The sequence below is a fragment of the Sitophilus oryzae genome, unplaced genomic scaffold (genome assembly GCF_002938485.1).
Source record: "Sitophilus oryzae breed Bouriz unplaced genomic scaffold, Soryzae_2.0 scaffold_111_pilon_pilon, whole genome shotgun sequence".
NCBI classification, from domain to species: Eukaryota; Metazoa; Arthropoda; class Insecta; order Coleoptera; family Curculionidae; genus Sitophilus; species Sitophilus oryzae.
In genome coordinates this window covers 4821575-4847349 of record NW_022145749.1, presented here as the reverse complement: position 1 = coordinate 4847349, position 25775 = coordinate 4821575, and the positions used below count along the sequence as shown (strand labels likewise).

Below are 25775 nucleotides of genomic sequence, written 5' to 3'. Positions count from 1 at the left end.
TACCAGTAATATCAGAAATACGAGTATATCTACAATATTTCTTATATATATTGTAGGTATTATATATTGGTATATTTCTATTCCCGGTATTATACCGGGTATTTACTATGCGGTCGTCGGAAACCCCTTTTATTAAAATTAGGATGTTCATCTAAATCTACAGGTATATACATATATACCCAGGTTTTATTTATCAACAAATTGGGTACTTACCCACCGCCCATCACTGACCCTTTTCACCTTTTCGATAAGTTATAAGATAATCGAGATACAGAGGTTATCAAAAAATGCAAAAATTTCTACTGATTAAAAAATAAAAAGTAAAAGAAAGAAATAAGAAATAACTTTGAACTAAGAAGGCTAGCTAGGATAAATACATATTTATCCTAGCCTTCTTAGTTCAAAGTTATTTCTTATTTCTTATGTAGCATATTTAGTTTCATAATAAGTAGAACAATGATGTAAAAACAGCATCTTTATATCTCTACTCATAAACCAGAAACCGCATAAAACACACACAAATGGGACATCCTGTATATCTAGCAATCGCCAGTCGATATAAAAATAATTCACACACAATAGTCTAAAAAATGGAAGAAAAAAACAATATTGTCTTCATATTTGTTAAAAAATGAATGTCCATATTTATGTAGCGACAAAAATAAAAAAATAGAAATAATGTGCATGATGCATTTACAAAAATATCTGAAGAAATGGGGATTGACATCATTAACGTTTAATTAGTATGTCATATTTCATGGTTTCGATATAAATTACATAATAAACTTTACTCTATTGTTGACTCGCCTTGTACATTCATACTGATATACCTTGTACATGATACTGAAATATTCGGATTTATTAAAAAAAATATATTATTAAAATTCAATTTTTATTTTTGACACGACAAAGAATTGCAGTTTTATAAAATAAAAATTATGCGCTTAACTGTATTGTATAGATTAAACAATTTTCAATTAACCCCTTTCAAATTACATTAGCGCGTCGTACTTTTCCAAAGTTCACAGAACTTTTCTAACGCTATTATTTGAAAATAAAAAATCCTCTATTATATTACGCATTTTTTCAAGTACCTACATATATTTAAATATAAAATTATTCTGAGATATATCACGCATTTATTGAAATTTTAAACTTGCCAATTTTTCAGTTATCGGCTATATAGATATCGAAGGAATTTATTTTATTATTTGTTAGATATAAAAAATAATGGAAAATGATAAGAAATTCTTAATCCTTTGTCGAAAGTAACGATCAAAACATAAATTAGGTACTGTTTGAATAATTGTCTTGAACTAATACAATTTTTTTAAAAATTAAAAAAAAAATAAATATATTGCAACTAACATTTAAATATTTAATTCGGGTGCCATTAAAATTTAAATTTGAAGTAATTTTGTCACAAAAACACTTCATTAAACTATTTAAAAACACTTAACGTTTTATGCTCTTATAATAAAATTTTTACAATGTTGCATTAGATAAACGACTAAAACTTAACTTACATAAAAAAACAGATCCAAAATATACGTTTTCACACAGTTTGTATTTGTTTAAGACAACTACACTTGTTTAATGTTACTATTTACACCAAATCCGGCCAAGGTCTGTTAGTGCAAGATCAAAATCTTCGTATTGTTACGTTTTGGCGCGAAACAACACGCGTCGCGACGCTCAATTTGAAATTTCCGACGCAACAAACGACGCTCTCGCATTATCACGACGACGCCAAGGTAGAGACTGGCGAATTCCGAAAATTAAGCGCCCAATCGAAGATTGATTGTAGGCAAAGATTATGCCGTAATTGAATATTTGCTTTTTCGCTCGTTTTTGTAGATTTATTTTATTATCAGGTGAATGGTGATTGAGATAATTAAAATTAACAAGTGCGAGATAAGATTAATTTTGCATATAATACGCCTAAGCAATTTTTTTTGATAGACTTTAACACTGTTAAGTTAACATTCTCAAGTTATGCTGTGATTAATTTGTTTATTTTCCTCTTATTATGTATACCGAACATAAAACTTTTAAAATATTCAAATAATTTTCTTTAATTTATTGGTATCGATATATTAATATCGACGCGGGGACTACAGCACTAGTTAAAAATGCCTTCCTCCCATAGTTTCCTTTTCTTTCTATCTTTATTAAAAAGGTTCGCGTTGCATGTATTAAAAAGAGATAGAAACTGACCAACAACTTTATAGGTTATGTTTTCTTCTCAAGAAACGTCAATTCAAGCTTTATTTGAGTTCCTTTTAAAAATATAGTTTTTCAAGCGAAAATCTATGTTTACCAAGCCATTTCGGCATTTCCTACGTTATAATTATATACAAGTACATGTTCTTTATTCAAGATAACTATCTATAACCAGTGCTTTCACTACCTGCAGTTGATTAGTTGTGTTGTGACAAACAAACTCAAAATTCAGAAAATGGCTCATTCCGGTGGTGTTCCGGGAAAACGGAAAGAAATCTACAAGTATTTGGCCCCATGGCCCCTTTACAGCATGAACTGGTCGGTGAGACCGGATAAGAGGTTTCGTTTAGCGCTGGGTAGTTTTGTGGAGGAGTACAACAACAAAGTTCAGATTGTATCTTTGGACGAAGAGAGTAGCGAGTTTTCTGCTAAAAGTACGTTCGAACATCCATATCCGACCACGAAAATTATGTGGATACCGGATAGCAAAGGGATATTTCCAGATCTTTTGGCGACAAGGTAATCATTCAAGGATTTGTGTGTTTATTTATAGTTAATTTTAAAGGTTAAATGCACCTAGGTCAAATGAGTAACATTGCATTATTAATAGGTAATTATGTATGTTGAAAATTTATTATGGTTTTTGTTGTTTTAGTGGAGATTACCTCCGAGTATGGAGAGCCGGTGAACCAGATACTAGACTAGAATGTGTTTTGAATAATAACAAAAACTCGGATTTTTGTGCTCCCTTAACAAGCTTTGACTGGAATGAAGTAGACCCTAATCTTGTAGGCACATCTTCCATTGACACCACTTGTACAATATGGGGACTTGAAACAGGCCAGGTAATTCTAAAAGAACAAATAAGGAAGTTTTTTTTAAATAATACAATTATTCTATTGTAGGTTTTGGGACGAGTAAACTTAGTATCTGGCCACGTAAAAACACAACTAATTGCCCACGACAAAGAAGTATATGATATTGCATTCTCACGAGCCGGAGGTGGAAGAGACATGTTTGCCTCAGTTGGCGCCGATGGCTCAGTAAGAATGTTTGATTTAAGACATTTAGAACATTCCACAATTATATATGAAGATCCCGCTCACACACCATTACTGAGACTAGCCTGGAACAAGCAAGATCCGAATTACTTGGCAACAATCGCTATGGACTCATGTGAAGTGATTATTCTTGATGTCAGAGTTCCCTGTACACCAGTTGCACGACTGAATAATCATCGGGCGTGTGTTAATGGCATCGCCTGGGCTCCACACTCTAGCTGCCATATTTGCACTGCGGGTTAGTATTTTTTTATTTAAGACAAAATGTTATATTGTATTAATTGTTGTTTTTTTAGGTGATGATCATCAAGCTTTAATATGGGATATACAACAGATGCCCAGAGCTATTGAGGATCCCATTTTAGCATATACGGCTGCTGAGGGTGAAGTTAATCAAATTCAGTGGGGTGCAACTCAACCAGATTGGATCGCTATTTGTTATAACAAATCTCTAGAGATTTTAAGGGTGTAAACGTGTAAAGTGTGCCTGTATGTGATAATAAGACTGAAGTTGTGTGAATGGATGAGAAATAGTGTGTAGGAACTTTAGAACACTAACAAGTCTTTTTAAGGTAGTGCAATTAATTATTGTATTTTAAGATATACAGGGTGTCCCAGGCTGAGCGTGCATTAGAAGTTTCTAGAGAACCGCAGTATCTAGATCGGAGATTTTTTGCACATCATTGTTTTGCAACGAGATCTATCGATTAAAAATATTTTCAATATGGCGGCACTTCCGGAAATACCGGAAGTTGACAGCAACTTTCTTATTTTAAATGGGTGCCCCCATTTTTTATTACATACTTAGATTCTCTGTAAAATTCTATGAATATTGATGTTAAACACTCTATATCTAACATTAACCATTTTTGTGAAAAAAAGTATTTAACATTTTTAAACGAAAAAAAATGCCTGTCAAAAATATGTGTATAGCCTAAACGTCACATTTAGTGATTACCACACCCACTGTACCATAAAGAGAAAACATGTGGCTATCTCTTTCAAAAATTAAATTGTTCGAATATCGTCTAATAATGGCCGCAGCTGTCAGAATTGAGCGATTAAAAAATTATCATAAATCATTTTTTTCAAATGGAAACCCACTTTTTTTATTTCACTAATGAAAAGGCTACTTACGTTACTTTTTGACTAACATGTTCCTATAATGAGTCATCATAAGTCAATGTTAGGTATAGAGTGTTCAATATCAAAATTCATAAAATTTTACAGAGAATTTAAGTATGTAATAAAAATGGGGGCACCCATTTAAAATAAGAAAGTTGCTGTCAACTTTCGGTATTTCCGGAAGTGCCGCCATATTGAAAATATTTTCAATCGATAGATGTCGATGTGAAACTATGATGTGCCAAAAATCTCCAAGCTTGATATTGTAGTTCTCTAGAAACTTCTAATGCACGCTCTGCCTGGGACACCCTGTATACGTCATACATTCATTAATATTATTATGAAGCCCTTATAGTAATAGTAATTTTGACATTTTTCCAGTATATAATCATTAATAATTTCATTCAAGAACCAACAATATATGTGGAGTGGTGTACAATATTTGGAATATGAAATATCGTCATACTAATTTTATTTAAATTATTGTCTTTGTAATTTTAGCGAGTGATAGGATGTAATTGTTGCTTTAAATCAAAATGTTTTTGTTTTATAAGACGTTTTGATACACTTTAGAATAAGTATATAGACAGATAGTTTTAAGATCTTTTAGTAATGTTAGGTGTGTCCAATAAATGATATAAATTAAATTAATTATCTTTTTTTTCTTGACAGTGGAGTTCTTTTCAGAGTGAAAACAAATTGCATTTTTTTTATTGACAGTGTATATCTGGTTGCAGAGCTATTAAGAAATTTAAAACTATTGAAATAAATCCTAGTCAATTAATTTATAGTTATATTTGTGTTAAACAAAACTAACTAAAGATTAAAATAAGCGAAATAGGTGCATAACACTATAACCTACAGATTATGCGTTCAAACAATATTTGCTGATTAATTTTTTTTTTCTGTATCGATATTTTTATATCGATTGTTCGTTACATTAGTATCGAAAGTTAACCAAAAAAACTATAAAATTTAAAAACACAAATTTATTTAAAATATTACTTTAGATTAATGTAAATTATAAAATATGTGTTTAAAAACAGTCAATCTCATAAGAAAATTCAGTTCAAAAGCATCAGTCAGTTATTTTACCACCCCTATTTACTATGTGAATGCAAGTAAGTAAAAATGTTTTATTATCTCTTTAAATGTTAGTAACATATCGAAAAATTGCATTAATGTACTAAATAATGGTAATGGTAATTATTAATGATTAATAATCACTAATAATTACTATTATTAATCTGAGAAATGTATTTTAAAAATTATAGTCACAAAAAAAATGTGTTTACTTTTGTGAGCGCCATCTACTCATGTATTCCGTAACCTGTAATTTTATCCATATAGAACCCCACATAGGCCATCTCTATTCGTCTCTGATTGCGGACGCGGCTCAAAGATGGCAGCAGATATACCACAAAGGCGCTAAAATTAAATTCAGTACTGGAACGGACGAACACGGAACAAAAATTCAACAGGCGGCCAAGTCTCATAACACTTCATTATCCGGTTATTGCGAGGGTATATCTTCGCAATATAGACATCTAGCTGACCAATTTACCATCCAATATACCGATTTTATTAGGACTAGCGAGGAGAAGCATAAAAAGACTGTGCAACAGTTTTGGGCAAGTTTATTCTATCCCTATTTTTTATTTCCTCTAGTTCTATTTTCACCATTTACTTTTTTCTTTTTGTTACAAGTTATTTTGTAAAATCTTTGTCAAAATATCACAAAAAAATAGGTGATTTTATTTTAATTTAGTCTGAAATGTATTTATACTGGGTACGCACCTCAGGTAAAAACACGGGATTTGGTATATTAGCATATGACATAAATTAGGATTGATCGACGTTTTCAATTATTGTTTTTGGTCACTTCCTGTTTCACCGGAAATTACTAGAACTTTTGATTTTTAAATGGCACCTAAATGACACTCTGAATAGAATGAAATATCATATGTCAACTTTTGACATTATTGCATATGGTTTATTTAAAATTGTTACATGCGGTTAATTCATAACGACAATTTGACTCGAAATACCAAGTGTGTGGTACCAAATTATTCGTAAAAAATGCTTTTTCCAAATATGCTAATGAACCACCCTTGCTTCGTTTGAAAAAATTGAGATATGATTAAAAATACGATTTGGGCATCTTTCAACCGACCAGGACAAGACACGAAAAACAGTAAACAATCAAATCTGTTTTTCCAAGTTTCCTTGATTAAAAATTAATGTTTTTTTAACACAGCCATGAAACTCTAGATTGAAATTTAAAATACGATTTTTTAAGCGAAAGTGTCAAAAGTTGACATATGATATGTTACTTTATTCAGAGGGTCATTTTCTATCGATCTAAAGTAAAAATATACCCAGGATTCCATTTAAAAATCAAAAATTGTAGTCATTTCCGGTGAAACAGGAAGTGACCAAAAACAATTGAATACCTACGTCAATCAGTCCTAATTTATGTCTTGTACTAATATACCAATTTTGGTGTTTTTATCTGAGAAAAATAAAAAAGTTATAGGGTTGAGCCACTGTCTAGACCCACCCGGTATACAGAGTGTTTCAAAAAACATGTGCTTTCCCTCGTGGGGAAATTGCTCACGTAAAAGTAAAATTTATTTTTTATATGAACATAGACATGATTCTGCTTTGTTTCGTATCTACAGTGGGTTAAGTTATTTTTTTTTAATTTAATATAATTTCCTGTCAAGCACTTGTAGCGATATGGGCTATCATTGTGGTATTATTTTGTAAAAAAAGAAGCCATTTATTTATTTTTTCTTGTGAGGTAATTTAATGCCGATTGTTATAACATGTATCTTGATATTTTGTCGATTTCGATGTCCTTGATGAGTTAAAACACTTATGTCCATTTTAAAAATAACAAAAAAAAAATCAAATTTAAGATAATTACAAAAGAGCTATTTTTTGAAAGTTTTATGATCCTGTATCATTAAAACTGTGCATTTTGTTCCATCCATGTTTATGCATACTTTTTTAATATTTTTTATGAGGAATCAAAGAGTAGTTTTTTAATACTTTAGTTAAAAATTTTACATTTTTTATTAGATTTGGTGAATTAATAAAATTGCGTTGATCTCGTCAAAGAGATCGAAATTGATAAGATATCAAAAGACAACTTTTAATCGGCATTAAACTGCGTACACAATTGTTTAACAAGAGAAAAAAATACGTAGTGCACAGTTTTTTCTTTTCTTTTTTCGCGTATGAAATCTCCTCATGAGAGATGGCACATGCTGTTTGGAATACCCTGTATAACATTTCGTTGTTTCAGAATTGTTTAGCAACAAAAGGACACATTTATAAATCGACTTATCAGGGTTGGTATTGCATTTCGGACGAGACATTTCTGAGCGATTCTCAATTAGACAAGGTTGTTAGAAATGGAGTTGAAACGTTAGTTTCGGCGGAAAGTGGACATCCTGTAGAGTGGAGCGAGGAACAGAATTATATTTTTAAATTGAGTTCCTTTAAAGATGATTTAGTGTATTGGTTGACTAGAAATGGTAAGTTTATAAAAGGTTCCTTCTCTACAGGGTTGTTCACCACAAACGATTAGATTTTTACATATTGAATGTTTTGGGTTCGTTGAAGGACTATTAGAGCTACAATTTAAAAATATTTTTACAAGATACAGAGTGTCCCAAATAAATAAAAAATATCATAGTTGTATTTTTTTTAAATGGAACACCCTGTATATTACATTTTTAGTTTCTACGATTAAAATAAAGGTAAATTTTATTAAAGTTTATTACACTTAAACCTTACCGTTTTTGAAATATTTTCAATTTTGTGAAATTGCAGTAAAAATTTTAAGGCTTAATTTCTCCAAGGGTATCAAAGTTTGAAATACTAAATATTTATCGAAGTTTATTTATTGATCAGATATTTTGTTGCAATAATACAAATAATACTATCTCATACATAGTGTCTAAAAATTTAGTTTAAATAATTTCTAGATTTAAACGGCAATAACTTGTTTAATTTAAATGGAACACCCTGCATATTTAAGGAGAATCAGATGCACAATTTAATTACCTATCAAATTGTATTATACCATTTTTTATCTATCCCTTCAAGTTTTTCCCATTTATCAATAATATACCCATGGAATATTGACATTTTAGATTGTTTTTAAAGCAACAAATGTACAAAATGTACAGGTGCTAAAAACGATACTATTACTAGCCCATTTGTATACAAAAAGAAAACTATTTAAATCTTTATAAAAAAGTATACCATTAATTAAATATACCACCATTATTTCCGCTTAAATATTAATTAATTACATACTTAATTGTGTTAGTTCATAAATTATTCTAAATAAATGTGGATTTGAATCAGAAATCAATATAATAATAAGTTTGGAAAATGAACGTCTCTGTTATAAATAAGCATTCGTCAAAAAATGAAATACAATTTTAAAGGTGTTACTTTTTACCACCACTGTCTAATACACATACATAATTCAATTTTTTTGTATTTGGAGCAATTAATATTAATCAACGCAAACAGTCAATTAATGTAGTTTGAATACTGGAATCATATTAATTGGTCCTCTTTAACAAATATTTAAACAGTTTTTTTTTTATTTTTTAATGAAATTAACAAACTATATGGATAATGTTAGTATCTTTACCCTTTAAAAATATATTACATCTTTAAAAATAATCAAAAAGGTCAATATTCCATGAGTATATTGATAAATGCGGTCTAAATTATGAGGAAATACATTTTCTACGAAAACTTGAAGAGATAGGTAAAAAATGGTATAATACAATTTGATAGACAATTAAATTTTGCATCTGATTCTCATACAATATACGGGGTGTTTCATTTAAATTAAACAAGTTATTGTCGTTTAAAGCTAATAATTATTTAAAATAAATTTTTAGACACTCTGTATAAGGTCGTATAATTTTTATTATTGCAACACAAAATTTAGCAAAAAGAAATACGTCAGTACAATATTTGGTTTTAAAAACTTAAATACACCTAGAGAAATGAAGCATTAAATTTATTACTGTATTTGACAAAAACCTTAATATTTCAAAAACGGTAAAATTAAAATGCGGTAAACCTTAAACAAATTTACCTTTATTTTAATCGTAGAAACTAAAAATGTAATAATATACAGGGTGTTCTATTTAAAAAAATAAAACTTTGATATTTTTTATTTATTTGGGACACTCTGTATCTTGTAAATATATTTTTAAATTGTAGCTCTAATATTCCTTCAACGAACCCAAAACTTACAATTTGCAAAAATCTAATCGTTTCGCTACAATACTCCGTGTCGTATGTGGTGAACAACCCTGTATATGGGCGTTCTTTGTTTCATTTTTTTCTCGTTAATGGCTAATTGGCAATAAAAAGATCTTTCTATAATACTTGCCGAAATGCAAGTATTTCGGCATTCAGCCAGCTCTTTCCCAAGTAGCATTTTCACGACTTGCGACCACATGTTTACTAAACACAACGTTGGATTAGTTACAAAAAATAGTTAGCTCCCTACCTTGGGTATTAAAATAAATTTAAACGTTTTTATAACGTTGTGCCGACGTTGGACTAGTACTACAGCAAAGTAGAAGCTTCTGCGACGTCGAATAAACGTTGTCTTCTAACCTTTTTTGCTTAAGTGATCTTTAGGTGATTCGGACAACGTAGTTACAACGTTGGACAATATATAGTTTTCCGACGTCAGTTTCAGGACCTATTCCAACGTTATGCAAACGTCGTTTGTTTTACTAATTCCAACGTTGTTTAGATTTCCTTATTCTTACGTTGGTAGGACGTCGAGTCACTACCTTTTTGCAACTGTATTGAACCATAACCTTAAATCTTAAATTTTCACTTCATTGTTCTGTTCAGTCAGACAGTTCAGTGCTGTTTTTGTTTTTATAAAAAAAACTTAATTAAAATGGGACATAAGAAAGGTACATATAAAACTAAATTTAAATATACATCGACATATATTACCAATAATTTATCCACTCCCTCGTTTATTTAGATTATAGAGTGCGGCACAAGGTAGACTCTAGGATGACTAAATTAGGCAATCTTGCGACGAGTATACTACCTGTTAAGGCCGAACTGCGACTTTATTAGTCCAGTATGCGACTACTCGAACTACTCCATCTTAATCTCCAAAACAACAAAGTGAAAGCCGCCATGTTGTTAAATAAGAAAATGTTTCTTCCTAAAATAGCAATTCCTGCTTTTTGAATACATTAACTTGAAATATTTGATCCTAAAAAACACGCGGAAACAATTTTTTCGACTGCGAATAAATTATTCTCATTTTACTAAAAAAAAAATTCAAGAAAATTTTTAAAACTTCTTTAATTTTAAGGCCCATTGGTATTTTTCAAAGTAGAAACAATACATTTATCAATAAAGTTGTTTGCGTTTAACTTTTTTGCCTTGGGTAACGAGTTACAGAGTCGGTTAAAGTATATCATTAATTCTGATCTTCAAACATCCTCCACACTTAAATACTTTTGTTTTGTTTTCCTTCACTGCCATCTGACATATGTCTCTAACTAAATCATAAAAATAATATTTTTACTATAATTATCCCAATTTAGGATAAAACGCGACTTAGACGCCATATTAGTTTTGTATTTCTGTGAATTAGGATTTTAAACAACGTTGCAGTTTGTACTAAATTAGGCTTCTAGCCAACGTCGGTATCCAACGTCGTTTCGACCCAAAAATTATTCTCCAAACTAGTGCAGACTAGGGTTGGCACGAGGTTGTGCCGACGTTGCGCCCCGACGTTTGGTCGCGTGACACAACGTTGTCCCGACGTCCAAATGCTGCTTGGGTTGTGTCTAAAACCTCGATTGTTATTAATCGTGTTCAAGTACAACACTGATTCTGACTAGGTCAGTAAACTTTGTCCAAATTGACAGCTTCTATCTTGTAACTGAAAACTATTTTAGACGATTATCTATCGAAACGTAGTACTACACTGTTAAAAAATAAAGAAAATAGAAGACCCACTCTTAATAATTAAAGATATAATTAATTTTTGATTTCTATTTTCAAATAAAAAACGTTACATGTTTTAGAAAATGCAGTTCAGCCGAAAAAGTTTTATAAAATCCTTCTTAATCTGATTCACACCGATGGAGCTTTATCCGATATCTCTGTATCTCGACCTTCCTCCAGGGTGCATTGGGGAATTCCTGTTCCCGGAGACGATACTCAAACTATCTACGTCTGGTTAGATGCTTTGGTAAACTACTTAACTGTTGCTGGATATTCTCAAGTACCTGATACAGAGTTTCAGCAATGTTGGCCTCCGTATGTTCAAGTTATCGGCAAAGACATATTAAAGTAAGTTCGTGGACATAACAAATTTCTTTGCTCTATTCTAATATACATTTTTAAAAGTATTGAAATCAAATTGTATTAATATGTTACAATAATTATTAATATGTTTTAATATTCTAGTTATATAAAAATATTACAGACATTAATTTGTTATGTAAATATTGTCTTTAAGTTTATATTTTATATGTATTTGAATATCCAAATTGCAATAATTCTTCGATATATTTTTTGTATTACTTGTTTCAAAATGTACATAATATCCGAACTATAACTGTTAGTTATTTTCGTCTGTTAACAATCTAGGTTTCATGGTGTTTATTGGCCCGCTTTTCTAATAGCAGCTGGTTTGGAACCATTCCATACTCTTCTATGTCACTCCCATTGGACTGTTGATGGAGAAAAAATGTCCAAATCCAAAGGAAATGTAATTGATCCTTTGGAGAGGTCCCAGCTATATTCCACAGATGGTTTGAGGTACTTCCTGTTGAGAGAAGGTGTTAGTCATAGTGATGGCAGTAAGTTAAAAATAATTTGCTAGTGAAAGAGTTCTAGAATGCTTCTCAATAAAGGAATATTTAAATTTGACATTTTTCAGTTTTTTGGTTCGAAAATTAACACTTCTTTATTAGTTTCTTTTTTAATAAATTATGTATGATTTATGAGTAGTAATGTTATTCCATTCATTCTATATAGCTATATTTAGCTAAATAATAATTTTTGAGAGATTTTGTGAATATTATAACCCCAGGCAATCAATAAAACAGGACTTACTGTAAATATGATACTACCCAAGATATACAAACCTGATCTAAACAGAAACAGAACCTGATTGAAACAGAACATAATATACGAGGATCTGATTCACTTTTCTTTAGAAAAATAAATATGATAGATAGGCAGTTATTTAATAAAAAATATATTAACCAAGATCATCAATATATAAGATTATTGTATAATGATTATAGTATTTCTTGAAATTAATATAATATACAGGGTGCTACAAATTCGAGGTACGAGCATTGGTATCTCGGTAACCGTAATAGATACGAACACAGTTAAATTGGGGCAAAGTTGCGCTTTAGAATATTCACTAAGATGCCATCAAAAAAGTTTTAAAAATCTCAAGGATTGCTGAGTTTTTTGGAAAAAAACTGATTTTTCTGAAAATCAAATTTATTTTCTCCTGTCAGTACTTTTTAGAAAATCAAAAAACTAATTGCACATTCTCATAGCCACTTTATTAGGGCTATCTGCTAGTATTTTTAGATTTTCAAATTAGCTGATAATTTTTGAGATACAGAGGTGAACTTATTTTTTTTAAATACGGACCTGCATTTTTTATTTTAGATTTTGAAAGAACTCGGTCTCCTGTGTACAATGATATGCTTAATGCACTTAATATTGTTTTTGTTTTGACATTTGAACACAATTTATTTAAACTAATTTCAAGCCCAGCTCTGTTTTTTTTAATATTTAATCTATTCATCGTTACAATATTGACAAGCTTTCAAACTTAACAATGACGTGGGGTAAAACATTGAATACGGAAAATCAAATGCAATAAAATAATTAATATAAATATAATATATTATAAACAATCAAATCATTTTCCCGGAAGTTGTATTGGAAATGGTAGAGCAATATAATGTCCAACGAGGTTCCTGGACCTACCGCCAAGGGGCTACATTATTTGACGTTATTTGTAAAAGTGAAATCAATTAATCTCAACATTTACAATAAAGAGTACAAAATGCATTCGGAAGTATAAGAAAAAAGGTCAAAGAGCTATAAATAAAATTGAACGAAAAATAAATTTGTGCAATAGGGGGATGGTAACCCTTTCGAACATGTAGAACATAAGAAACTAGTTTGTAGAAGTTGATTTATTTATAATAACTACGATTAATATTATGCATATTATTAGATCACACACAGATTTCAAATTCACAATAAAAAAATTAAAAATAATATCTTTACATTTCCGACCTGGATATTATTTATTTGAATCTTCCAATTGGCTCGATTTTCCTTATTCAATGTTAATTAGCGCTGATCAATATTGTTGCGATGAATATAATCCGATTAAATAATTTAAGAAACCAGAGTCGGACTTGAAATTATTTTAAATAATAATTAAACAGTTTTGTTGTTGTTAAGGTATTCAAATTTAAATTCCCTAATAAAGTGGCTATGAGCATGTGCAATTAGTTTTTGTATTTTCTAAAATTTAACGACAGGAAAAAATAAAACTGATTTTCAGAAAAATCAGTTTTTTCCAAAAAACTCAGCAATCTTTGAAATTTCTAAATCTTTATTGATGGCATCTGGGTGAACACCCCAATGCGCAACTTTGCCCCAATTTAACCATGTTCCTATCTATTACGGTTACCGAGATACCAATGCTCGTACCTCGAATTTGTAGCACCCTGTATATGAAAAATGCCATATTCTTTTTATTCAAAGATTTATAGATTTTTATCTATGGATATACAATATGTATTTATTTCTGCATCAATAATTCATAATACATCCTAATTAACTGAGAATAATAATTCAAATAATAATTAAAAAATAATATACGTCAATTTTGGCTTTTAAAATTCATTTTGATATCATAGTTACTTATTTACATGTTAAGTCGTTGGTATTTTTCGCTTAATTTGCATTTTAAGGTTTATATTACGTGTTTTTTGGTGAAAAAGGACCTTGGACGTTGTAGGACTATTTTTTTTATCAAATTAAGTCAAACATTCTGTGCGAATGAACGGAACATATAAGGTAGATGATTTGTGCAATTTGACAAAAATAAAAACATATGTAACCTTACAAAAGTTAGTACTTCGAACAGTAGAGTACATTAGCTCAGGTTCGCCTTATATTGTGTCTGGATCACGATAATATATGATCTAAGATACATTTAACATATACTATTCTGCAGGGTTGGAAAAAATCAAAAAAATCAGATTTATTTGATTTTAATTCAAAACAATATTTAAATTGAATTTTCAAATGACTAGGACTTATTTCCAATTAAATTCCTATCCTAAATGGCTAAATCTTTAGAACTCTACCCGTTATCGATAACAATAACAATTCTACGGCGTGTGTCATTTTTTCACATGGGTCACCAATATATTTCGCAAAAAAGTCGCTCGCTTCAGATCAAAAGGATTTTTTTTCAAACGTCTCAAAAGTATTAATTTTTGTCATTTTAACGCCTAGGTATAAAAGTAAAGCACTGTTACAAAAATATATTATTAAACAAAAAAAAAATATTAAGTGTCAAATTCAACGAGCGTACAAATTGTTGCTCGATTACTGTTTATATTATTTGCAATGTTTGAAAATGATTGCAGATTGATTAAAAATGATTTGTAATGTTTTAAAAAAATAGTATGTATGTTCTATTAGGTGTAAAAATGTACTTTTTGTGCTTCCTTGTAACGTCGTGTAGCATTAGAAGTTATAAAAAAAATGATGGAATGTTTTTTATAAGAATTTTCTTTTGGAAAAAATATTAAAACAACTAATACTATGCGACGGAGCTGTTCGCCGGTGAGCAATGGGTCGTAAGCTAGTGAAAATTAAATTGTGATACTTACGTCTTTATAATATACTGGGCGCCACTCAGTTTTCCATTTATTTTCGAAAACTTCTATGTTGAGAACTGAGAAATCAACTCAGAATATAGGTATTACTTATTTTAGGAATTACACAAATGAAACGCTGAGATAAACTAATAACTAAGTATAATTAATAATTAAATGTTAAGTATGAAAAATTTGATGTTTGAAAATATTTGTTGGTAAATTGTATGTATCAAAATAGATCACTCAAAATGGTAGTTAAATCTGCACGCTTCTGAATATTAATATTTTATTAATTATTCCGCAAAAAGTCTGGCGATCTTGGTACCAAAATGTAGGGACTCTTTATATTTAAAAAAACCGTACTATGTAGATATCAGAAATATGCATAACATGAATAAAATATTTCAAAGTGACTCTAAAGCAATCAAATATATAATATGCCTGAAGGGCTTAATGCATTCAAATGAACTTAAATTAAATAGGTAGATATAAAATGAAATGATCTGGCCTTTTTTTATGCGTTCTGGTCACAAGCTGGTTGTGGTGAACTGCTACTGGAACTGGATTGTGATAAAAACATCTCTGCCCAGACAGGATCAAAAACTTGTGTGGATTCAGGAGATTCCTCCGTTATTCCTGGTGTGAAATGTAGGGACAAAACGTGGCCCAAATGTCAGGTACAAAAATCAAAATGGCACCAGAAAATGCTATCATAAAACAAAATGCGTACCATAAAATAAAACCCTCTGCTCAGAGGGTTTTCTCAAAGTAAATTGGCAAAATGCCAACAACCGCCGATAGCTCCATCGGTTTGAGCCTTTACCACCAATATGGCAAGGGAAGGTAGGCACGAAGTGCGAATATACACCGTCAGATATAAAGTCCAACAAACTTCGACCCGACTGAAATATTTCGCCAGAAATAAACTTGGAGAAAAAAAAAAAGACAATAGCAGTACTTAGAATGCCATCTCGGTGCGAGGACTTAAACTTGATTTATTTAAATAAAATAATTCTGTACATTTATATAAATTATGTGTAATTTAAATAAAATGCTACAGTCGGAATAGCTTTACGATGGTCGTTCAAAGGTACAGTATCATCAAAAAATGTATAATTCTTACTCCTAATAAAACAATACACTATTGTTCGGAAATACTCTTAAGTTGAGAATGAAATTAGTATTATCTAATGTCACAGTGTAAAATACTTACTGCAGATCAAAATGTCGGTAACAATTTGAAAAAATACAACCATTTAAAAAAATATATAAAAAAACATATTTTCTGACAACGATTATTATAGATTCTCGGGAATGAAGATATAGTCTCTATATCAGAAGAACCTAGTTCTGCACTAGACTGCGAATGATATGTATTCGAACAGCGAATTTTTGTCACTTATACATAAATTTTAAAATAAATCCCTGCATTTAGCGGTCTAATGGATTCACACGAAATTACTTCAAAAATCGGTCCAACATTTAAATTGATGAATATATATTTTTATATAGTTTTATATAACATTTACAATTACTTTTCGATTTATTATCTGTTATATCTTTTATAGAAATATTTTTTATAGTTTTCTAGGACACATTTTTATAACTTTTAAAGCTATTTTTTGATTAAAAAAATATTATTAATTATTTATTTTAATTTATAAAGTTTTAATAAAATTATTTTTTTATCTAAATCAATGATTAAAATTAAAAATATCATTTGATTTAAATCACGATTTAAATCATGCCAACCCTGCTATTCTGTTTATTTTTATGTACACGTTATATTTTATAATATAATGTCATTGAACTTGTATTTATATACTTTCTAAATGCTTTTAGCACGAATAGAAATATTCATTGAAACTATATACGCCAATAACTAATTTTCAAAAAATCATATTGTCTGTGGTCAAATCATACTGTATACAGAGAAACGGTTTGTTTACATTTTGTTTGTATATGTTGGGACCAAAACAAATTAAGGTATATTAGTTAGTCTATTACGATTACAACATTTTGAAAATATTGCATTATTAAATTTATTGTCATTGTAATAATATAACTGTTTTTGTTTTTGACAATTCTTAATTAATTTACGAAGAAATAATTCCTAACAGATTACAGTGACACCAAGGTTATTAGAATACTAAATTCAGAACTGGCAGACACACTAGGAAACCTCCTTAGTAGATGTTGTGGAAAAGCACTAAATCCTTCTCAAACTTATCCAAGTATTAACACTGAAGTCCTAGAGAAAATATCAAGTTTAGAAGTAACCAAGAAATTACTCGACAATTTAAACAATCTTCCAGGTACATAAAACCAAGTATTATTCTCCGACAAAGGGATCTGAAGCAGCGAAAGGAATGTAAACAAAAAACGATGTTGTCATGTTTAATAATGCAAGAGCAAAATTTCTTAATATTACCTGTGAATTTAACATAATATTTAGTTCATTTTAGCATACAGTATTCCAATTTAATGTATTTAATGCTTCTTATTATACACTGTATCAATTTTAAAACTTTCCACTCTTAATATCTTTCTTACAGTTAAAAATATGATAAATCGGAAAGACACGTCAATTTTATTTGTAAAGGGGACACTTTAAATGAATATTTTTAGCCTTTTTCTTTCAACCTCCTAGGAGGGGTAGATGTCACCCTTACAATCTTAAATGGGAATGGGGGTCAAGTGGCACATCGTTTTAAAGGGCGTTTGATTCTCGTTTCAGCGGTAACCTACTTTGTTGCTGTTGGTCCAGAGGTTTCCGAATAATCGCGTTTCAAAGTTGCAGAAACAATTTAACATGTCCGCAGTGAAATGTTGGTTTTCAGGCTAGTGTTTACACAAATACTATTGCAATGGGTCTCCTCCCAACAAACATTTGAAGTTAAAATTACGTTAAATTAACCATCTGGACTATTATTGACCAACTGGAAATTGGTCGAAATTTCCAAGAATTGACGTTAAAAATCCCAAAGTGGGGAATAAAACTAAAGTAATTTGGAAGTTAAAAACAGGTTAACAGGTTATAATGTCTTGTATGGGCTATGAAGTCAAAAATAACCGACCTGAGGTCATAACATGGTAAAATAGAGGTGAATTTTACTAAAAATAGTCCAAATTTATACTATACTCTGTTTTTTTTTCTCAGGTAAGATTTCGACAGACGATGGCAGAAGAAAAGCAGATGACGTCCCATACCAATCTATTTATTTTACTAAAAAAAGTTTCTAATAATTTTTAAGTTATCTATGGATGGGTTTAAATATAAATCCGTCATGCGTCGTGTCTTGTTGTTTTTAACCAGTTTTATTGGTTTATTTAAAAATGACAGATCGTATTTCAATTTTATTGGTTTGACGGAACGATGAACGACAAACGGACGCCGATGCGTATGAACTCGCCTTTAGATTTTTGTCATTTTTGACGCTTGTCAAAGTCTTGCCAAATTATAGGTTATAATTTTGTGTCAATTTTTGTTAAATACCCTGCGTTTTGGAAGATGGTGCATTTTGATTCGTATTATTACGTGTGTTTTGTGTCTTTTGAAGTCAAGTGGAGGAAAAATCGAGTGAAAATTAACTGTAGACCCAGAGCATAGTTTATGGTTAATACTCGCTGCCCAGGCAGAAAGTCTTATACACCAATGAAGTTGCCATCGATAAAGTTTGTATACCATTTCGTCGTAGATAAGTGCATCTCATATATGGTAGAAGGATCAAACTAAACACATACTAAAAACTGGAGTAGCTGTAAAATATCGATACGATAGGTAAATAATGGATTTTAGTACTGCAGAAAAATAATGCCAAAAGGTACTGGTTTAAAAAAATTAAGATTAAAGTTAATTAATCAACCTTTAAGGTATAAAATTTGGTAGGTGTTATTATTAATAAAATAGTTTGTTTTATTTACCTATGTTGTTTTATTTATTCCTGTGGAATATTACAAATTTGTATTTGTACATAAGTTATATTGATAAATATAATCATAAATGCGGGTAGTTTCATAAAGCTTGAAAGTAAATAATAGTTCTTTTTATATTTTTTGGTATGTAGTGTCTTGTTCTTGTTTGTTTTGTATTAACACATACCGTTTTTATTAAATAAAATAACTCGATTACATTTTTTCAGTTTTATACAGTTTTTTTCACAATATTTTGAAGTAATCACTTGTCATCTTGTCAATCAAATTTTAAATATATCCTGCTATGCGTTCCAGTTGTACCAACTTATTTCTTTGTAAAATAAAATAAACTACTTTGAAATTAAAATGACAGACACATCTATCACTGTCAAGGATCTTCTCGTTGGACAGACTATACCTACATTTTAACATGGGAAATAAAGAGAAAGAATATGGTAAAGTATTTTTCTTTTTAATATGTGTATGTAAATGAATTTCCCAATAATGAACCAGGCAGACAAAAAAGTGTAAAACTGGCATGGCCGTTTGAACATTACTACCTACATATTATTATATGCACTTCCTAGTAAATGTAAATAAGTTATTGGTAAGAAGTGGATTACTGGATTCCCAAGATAATTATGTCTGCGGAGAAATTTTTTCTGTGAGATGTAAATATGATAGGCCCTAAAAAATTATGCGCCATTAAAATTTTATGTATTTTCAACAATTTTAGAATAAATCGCTATTTTCAAAGTTCTAACCTCACTTTTTTCAGCTGACTTCCTTGGTACAATTTTAAAGTTCTTAATTAGTTAATTTAATTTGTGGTAGGTAGTATTATTCATAAACGTCTGTTTATTTTTCTCAATAGTTTAGAACAATATCACAAAAAAATATTTTTTTTAAACAAATTGGATAAGAAAATAGCCGCTAATGGTGTTTTTAACTATTCGTCTATGAAGTTAGGTTTTCCATAATTTTAAAACCTTAAAGTCCGCTTTCTTTGTATGAGGTTAATATTTCTTTAAATTAATAACCTCAAAGGTCAAGATTTCTTGCTTAAGGTATTTTTCCTTCGAGGTGCAAGTTAAAAAATGATGAACGAATTGATGCAGAGGGTAATCCAGTTTTAGAGGAGGATTTGTTAATATTCCAACAGGACGGTGGTCTACCTCATTATTTTCTTCCGGTTCGACCTCGGGTTCGACAGTGGTTAAACGAAAGATTTCTGGGTACATGGATTGGCAGAAGGGGACCAATTGAATAACCTCCAAGATCACCGGATTTAACACCCTTGGACTTCTTTCTTTGGGGAAATATTAAATCCATTGTTTATAAAATGCTACTGATATTGACCAATTCCCGGTGAAGTATTCCATAATGTTAGGGAGGAGTTTGGAAACAGACTTTATTATTGTTTACAGGAAAATGGACAACATTTTGAACAACTTATAAAACAGGAAGTAAGTGGTTTAACCTAATCTTCTAATCATTTGTACTACAAGAAGATTCAATGCAATAATTTTTGCGGGCATGTTTAATTGTTTCTGCAACTTTTTAGCGCGATTATTTGGAAATCTCTGGACAAAAAGCAACAAAGTAGGACACCACTGAAAAGAGAATTAAACGCCCTTTAAAACGATGTGCAACTTGACATCCATTCCCATTTAAGATTGCAAGGGTGACATCTACCCCTACTAGTGAGTTGAAAAAAAGGCTAAAATTATTAATTTAAAGTGCCCCCCTTACAATTAAAATTGACGTGTTTTTCGGATTTTTCATATTTTTAACTGCAAGAAAGATATTAAGGGTGGGAAGTTTTAAAATTGACACAGTGTATGTAGTATAACTAGTAGTGGGAACTATCGAATGAATACTATCGAAACATTCGATAGTTGCAATTCATTCGAATAATTCGATAGTAAGAAAACATTCGTTGAAAACTATTCGAATAAAAAATATCGAATAGATCCGTCATCTGCCTTGAAATATTGTATTCTAGTAATTCGGCAGCAAAAACCATTCATTTATAAAATTCATTCATTTATGAAATTCATTTATTCGTCAGGATCGATTATAATAAAATATTAACTGAATTTTAGTTGTCGCCCGGCGACGTAGGTTTCTTTCCGAGAAACCCGACAGCGGTCGGTGGCAATGCTATGAAAGAAGCCGGCATCTTTGATTTTTTGAGGAGTCAGATATAGATAAGGACACATTATTTTTTTTATTGAGGTGCTAGTATTTACACAGAAAATACATTATGAAAGGCGCTGTTGCCATATTTTGGTATTAGTTGATATTAGCAAAGAATATTATTGTTTGGCTTTAATTAGTTAGGGATAGTATGTCTATATATTCTGCATTTTTTTTATTAATATTCTGTTGTTACACTGCAATAATACTTGTTATTTTGGATGTAAGAAAATGATTTTTAATGTTTTCAAGCAAAGACTGGTTTAATAAATAATAATAACAGTAATAATTTGATATACCTATTAACAACAAAATTTAAAATGATTTAATATAAATATTTTTTTTAAGTAGTAGCAAAATATAAACAACAAATTAGATGTCAAAATTATTTATATTAGATCCTATTTAAAAATAATATAGTCTCTAATTTTTTTGGCAACGTTGGTTTATTAAATAATAATAATTACAGAACTAATTTGTTATATTAACAACAAATTTTAAAATCATGAAATATAAACATTTATTAATTTTCTAAGCATGCAGTGTAATGGAACGAAAATATAAATAAAAAATTAGAAATCAAAATTATTTATATTAGGTGCTTTATATTACTATTTAAAAATTATATTTACTTTTACTGGCATTTACTTTAAAAAATAAATGAAATATTTCTTCGCAAAAACTACATGTTAGAGAATTAGCATAAACAAAATACAAACATCGTTAATTTTTTTTTAAATTGACACGTGTAAAACTTTCATTTTAATTTTCTCACCCCATAGTTTGAGTTCGATAACCATTTACTTAACCACATTACTTAAATATGATTATTAAATTCAACTAATTCATATTATTAAAACATCTAAAATACAAATATGTATTTTTAAAATTAATTCTAAGTTCATCTCATCTCTCTTAAAAATTGCTACTTCACAAAATTTCCCATTAAAAAATAGACCACATACCATATAAAATTAAATAATTGAAAGATCGGACTACGGAAAACCATACAAATTTTCGGAAAAATTTTGACCACCTGCACATGCACACAATCGTCAATAAATAAAATTAAAAAATAACTACTATTTTAGTATTTTAACTATTTTAATAAACGCAAAAATAGCACAGTATTTATACGGCGAAGTTATAAAAATTTGGAAGAACTAATAATGCACTGACGCATACAAAAATCAAACGAATACTAAATTTCATTATTCATTTATCAAAAGCATTCGATAGTCGTGGCGCAACGATAACCATTTGGTCGCACGGCGAGGTTGTCACATTTGCTTTAGTATACAAATGAATGAATGATTTTATTCGAATAAAACCATTCGATAGTTGAAATCATTCATTCATTAACCATTCGATAGTCTAATTCATTCGATAGTTCCCATTGCTAAGTATAACAGTATATTTATTTAATTTACTGGTTTTCTGAATTCTGCTTATTATAAAAGGTAAATATTTCCTAAAGAAATCATCCGCTTCGGATAAGTCGGCAACGCTGAGAAAATTAATTATAGCATCCTGCATTAAACTAACTAGATTGGTGGAGATGCTCGCATGTTTCAATGTCAAGCGATAGCCATGCGTTTAACGTTTTCCTATTGGCCAATGCTACCCCTCATATTATGCCCCTCTGGAAATAGTCGAAATATTAACTAGTATTGAAATATCCAATAGCGGTGTTATTGTACTGTATTTTATACCTCTAGCATGGTTTGTGTATAGTATATTTAGTACACAGCTTTCTAACAAATATTGCTAGACTACTATATTTAGAAAATCACTAAATGAAATGTAGATATCTACATATAAATTTAAAGTTAACATATAAATGTTTACTGGAAAATATTATAGAAATTCCTAATATTATATTTTCATAAAACACCTCACGCTGGATATTTTACGAATGAAATCGGCCATGTTTTTAGAAAACTGCGTTCCCCTTACCATTGCCCCGATGTTTCAGATTTGTTTGTCAGACTGTAGAACCATAGTAGAAGGAAAAGAGTAGTTGCACTCTCCCAAATATTTTCTGCCAGTTTTTACAATCTGTCGAATATCGGCAGATTGCAGAGCGTTTCAGTTGAGTTCCGTCCGTCGACCTGCGAGGTTCGGGTGTTGCGTCCCAGCACAGTGACGGATTGACAAAAAATGCGTGCCTTACTGTGTGCTGCCGTTGGTTGTAGTAATAATTCAAAAAATTGAGCTTTGAGAGTGATTTGTAATCATGTTTGTGTTCAGGTTAATTTTCTCATGACTGATTACTACTTAATAATTTGATATTATTTTCATTTAAACCTCAATTTTTTATCGATTTTACTAGTGACAACCATCCCTTGCTTGCTGTTTAACGAACCATCATTGAACAAAAATTTGCTAGTACCGAAAGTACCGAAAAAAAACCTAGAAATCCCGGTTCCTTAGAGGCATGGAACCGAAATTACCGGTTCCGAAAAACAGCTCCGGTTACGGAAACGCTATAACGTACCATAACCGTGAATCGCCCTATACAGGGTGAGTTTTAAATAAGAGCAAATCTTTTTAGCGGTAGTATATTTTGACCCTAGAAATATGAGGATTTTTCTGCGCAATTTTTTTTGAAAAATATCTGGAAATTTTTTTTAGTGTTTAGTTAAAAAACATAGTTTCTTGATAATATGGTAACTAATGTTCAGAACTGGAAATTCACGGTTCTTTTGAGATATCAAAGAACCGGGACTCGAAATTATTAATTCCCGGTTCTTTCCGTACCTTCGGGACTCGATAACAATAACTAAAAAATTATTTTTTTATTACGTGAGAAAGTAGTGATGCTATTTCTCATTGTTCTTCCTTCTTTTCTCTTTTGAAATTTTTGTAATGTTTATTAGCAATTATTGAAGTTTAATATATAATAAGTTTTAATATTTTTTCCTCATTTCTTCCCATCAGAAGATTTTCAAATACAGAAGAATGTTGCTTACACGAAATGTGAAAATATTCTGTTTGCTTGATGATCAATTTTCTTTTATTTTATTTTATTGTGAACTTATATTTTCCTAAATACATCTCTGTGAAACAATGGTGAGTGCAACTATACTTTACCTAGTTATAGACCACGACTATACAGCTACGTCAGTGGTCACGGGACGCGAGAACAAGGTCATATAAAGTGGCAGAAAAAGAACAAAGAATTTGACAAGGAGTAAAGCAACTAGTTTCCTTATACTATGGTAGAACCATTAACCTGGCAGCTATACAATATATGTAATTTATTTTTTAGATTTGTGCGAACAACATTACAATGAATTTAACTTCTATAAGGCAACTGATGCTGTTATAGCAACTTTACATTCGTGTAATTTATTCTTTGAAACATTGAAACCATGGGAACTGAAGAAAAGGCCAGAATCTAGTGAAGAGTTATCCGTTGTTTTGCATTTAGCTATGGAGTCGTTAAGGATTTCGGGAATTATTTTGCAACCACTGATTCCAAATATCTCCCATGTTTTATTGAATAAACTGGGTGTTCCGAGAGAAGAGAGGTATTTTGAAAACTGTAGAGAGTTCTCATGGACTGACTCGGGTTTTCGTGGAAGAAGTTTAGGAGAAGATAAAAATGCGCTTTTTAAAAGGCTTGTGACAGAAGAAACCAAGAAAGTAAAAATTTCTAAAGTGTAGTTTTAAGAGTAAGATTAAATATTTATTTGATAGACGTTTGTATTATTTCATTAAAACAATCAATTTAAAGAGAAGTAATATTAAGTGTGTATGATTCCAAAAAAATGATTTTTTTAATAGAAATTAGTTTGAAAAATTGCTCATTATTCAAAATCTTAGCTAGATAAGTATAGGAAACCCTAATATAATTTGAAAGAACATTTGAATCTGCTTCGATTTATTTTAAAAAATATAGGATTTTGTATTTAAAATAACGAAGTTTTTATATAAAATTAATATTTAAAATAGACCAGCAATTTTTGATACCCCTGTATACATTAATCGAAGCAATCAATTTTTTTTTGAATATCTCAAAAACCAAAGCTTGTAAAACATTTTTACTAACATTAACCCTAGTAATTAATGCCTTATATTGTGTCCAAGGATCCAAATATGAAATAAAATACCGGGTGTTCCATAAGAAAAAATGTAACTTTGGTATGAATCTTAGTTCTGACATATCCTGTACAGGGTGGCGAACCTATTTTTGTTGCTTCTATAGGGTATCTAGAAAACCGTGAGAAATATTCAAATTTTGATACTGCAGTCTCGGGCTCTTTTTTTGAAAAAATCACAAAGG

At 30.1% G+C, this 25775-nt stretch overlaps 2 protein-coding genes across 2 annotated transcripts; both read left to right on the top strand.

Moving 5' to 3' along the window:
- Positions 1-2229: 2229 nt before the first annotated feature.
- LOC115884460 (DDB1- and CUL4-associated factor 7) lies at positions 2230-3962 on the top strand. Its single transcript, XM_030903054.1, has 4 exons — positions 2230-2742; positions 2879-3068; positions 3129-3522; positions 3581-3962. Exons 1-4 carry the CDS (start codon positions 2459-2461, stop codon positions 3754-3756), a joined length of 1044 nt encoding a protein of 347 aa, XP_030758914.1. The 5' UTR covers positions 2230-2458; the 3' UTR covers positions 3757-3962.
- Positions 3963-5345: 1383 nt separating this feature from the next.
- LOC115884452 (methionine--tRNA ligase, mitochondrial) lies at positions 5346-25234 on the top strand. The gene is made up of 7 exons (XM_030903045.1): positions 5346-5530; positions 5760-6040; positions 7720-7951; positions 11519-11786; positions 12087-12298; positions 17494-17688; positions 24759-25234. The coding sequence occupies exons 1-7, from the start codon at positions 5440-5442 to the stop codon at positions 25154-25156; spliced, it is 1677 nt and encodes a 558-aa protein (XP_030758905.1). The 5' UTR covers positions 5346-5439; the 3' UTR covers positions 25157-25234.
- The last annotated feature ends 541 nt before the right edge of the window (positions 25235-25775 follow it).

Excerpts from the sequence above, each read along its gene's own strand:
- LOC115884460 (XM_030903054.1), top strand. The coding sequence starts at position 2,459 with ATGGCTCATTCCGGTGGTGTTCCGGGAAAACGGAAAGAAATCTACAAG. Across the intron at positions 3,069-3,128 it reads GGGGACTTGAAACAGGCCAG|GTTTTGGGACGAGTAAACTT; the intron begins GTAATTCTAAAA and ends ATTCTATTGTAG. Across the intron at positions 3,523-3,580 it reads CTGCCATATTTGCACTGCGG|GTGATGATCATCAAGCTTTA; the intron begins GTTAGTATTTTT and ends TTGTTTTTTTAG.
- LOC115884452 (XM_030903045.1), top strand. The coding sequence starts at position 5,440 with ATGTGTTTAAAAACAGTCAATCTCATAAGAAAATTCAGTTCAAAAGCA. Across the intron at positions 5,531-5,759 it reads TATTTACTATGTGAATGCAA|AACCCCACATAGGCCATCTC; the intron begins GTAAGTAAAAAT and ends TTATCCATATAG. Across the intron at positions 17,689-24,758 it reads CAATTTAAACAATCTTCCAG|ATTTGTGCGAACAACATTAC; the intron begins GTACATAAAACC and ends TTTATTTTTTAG.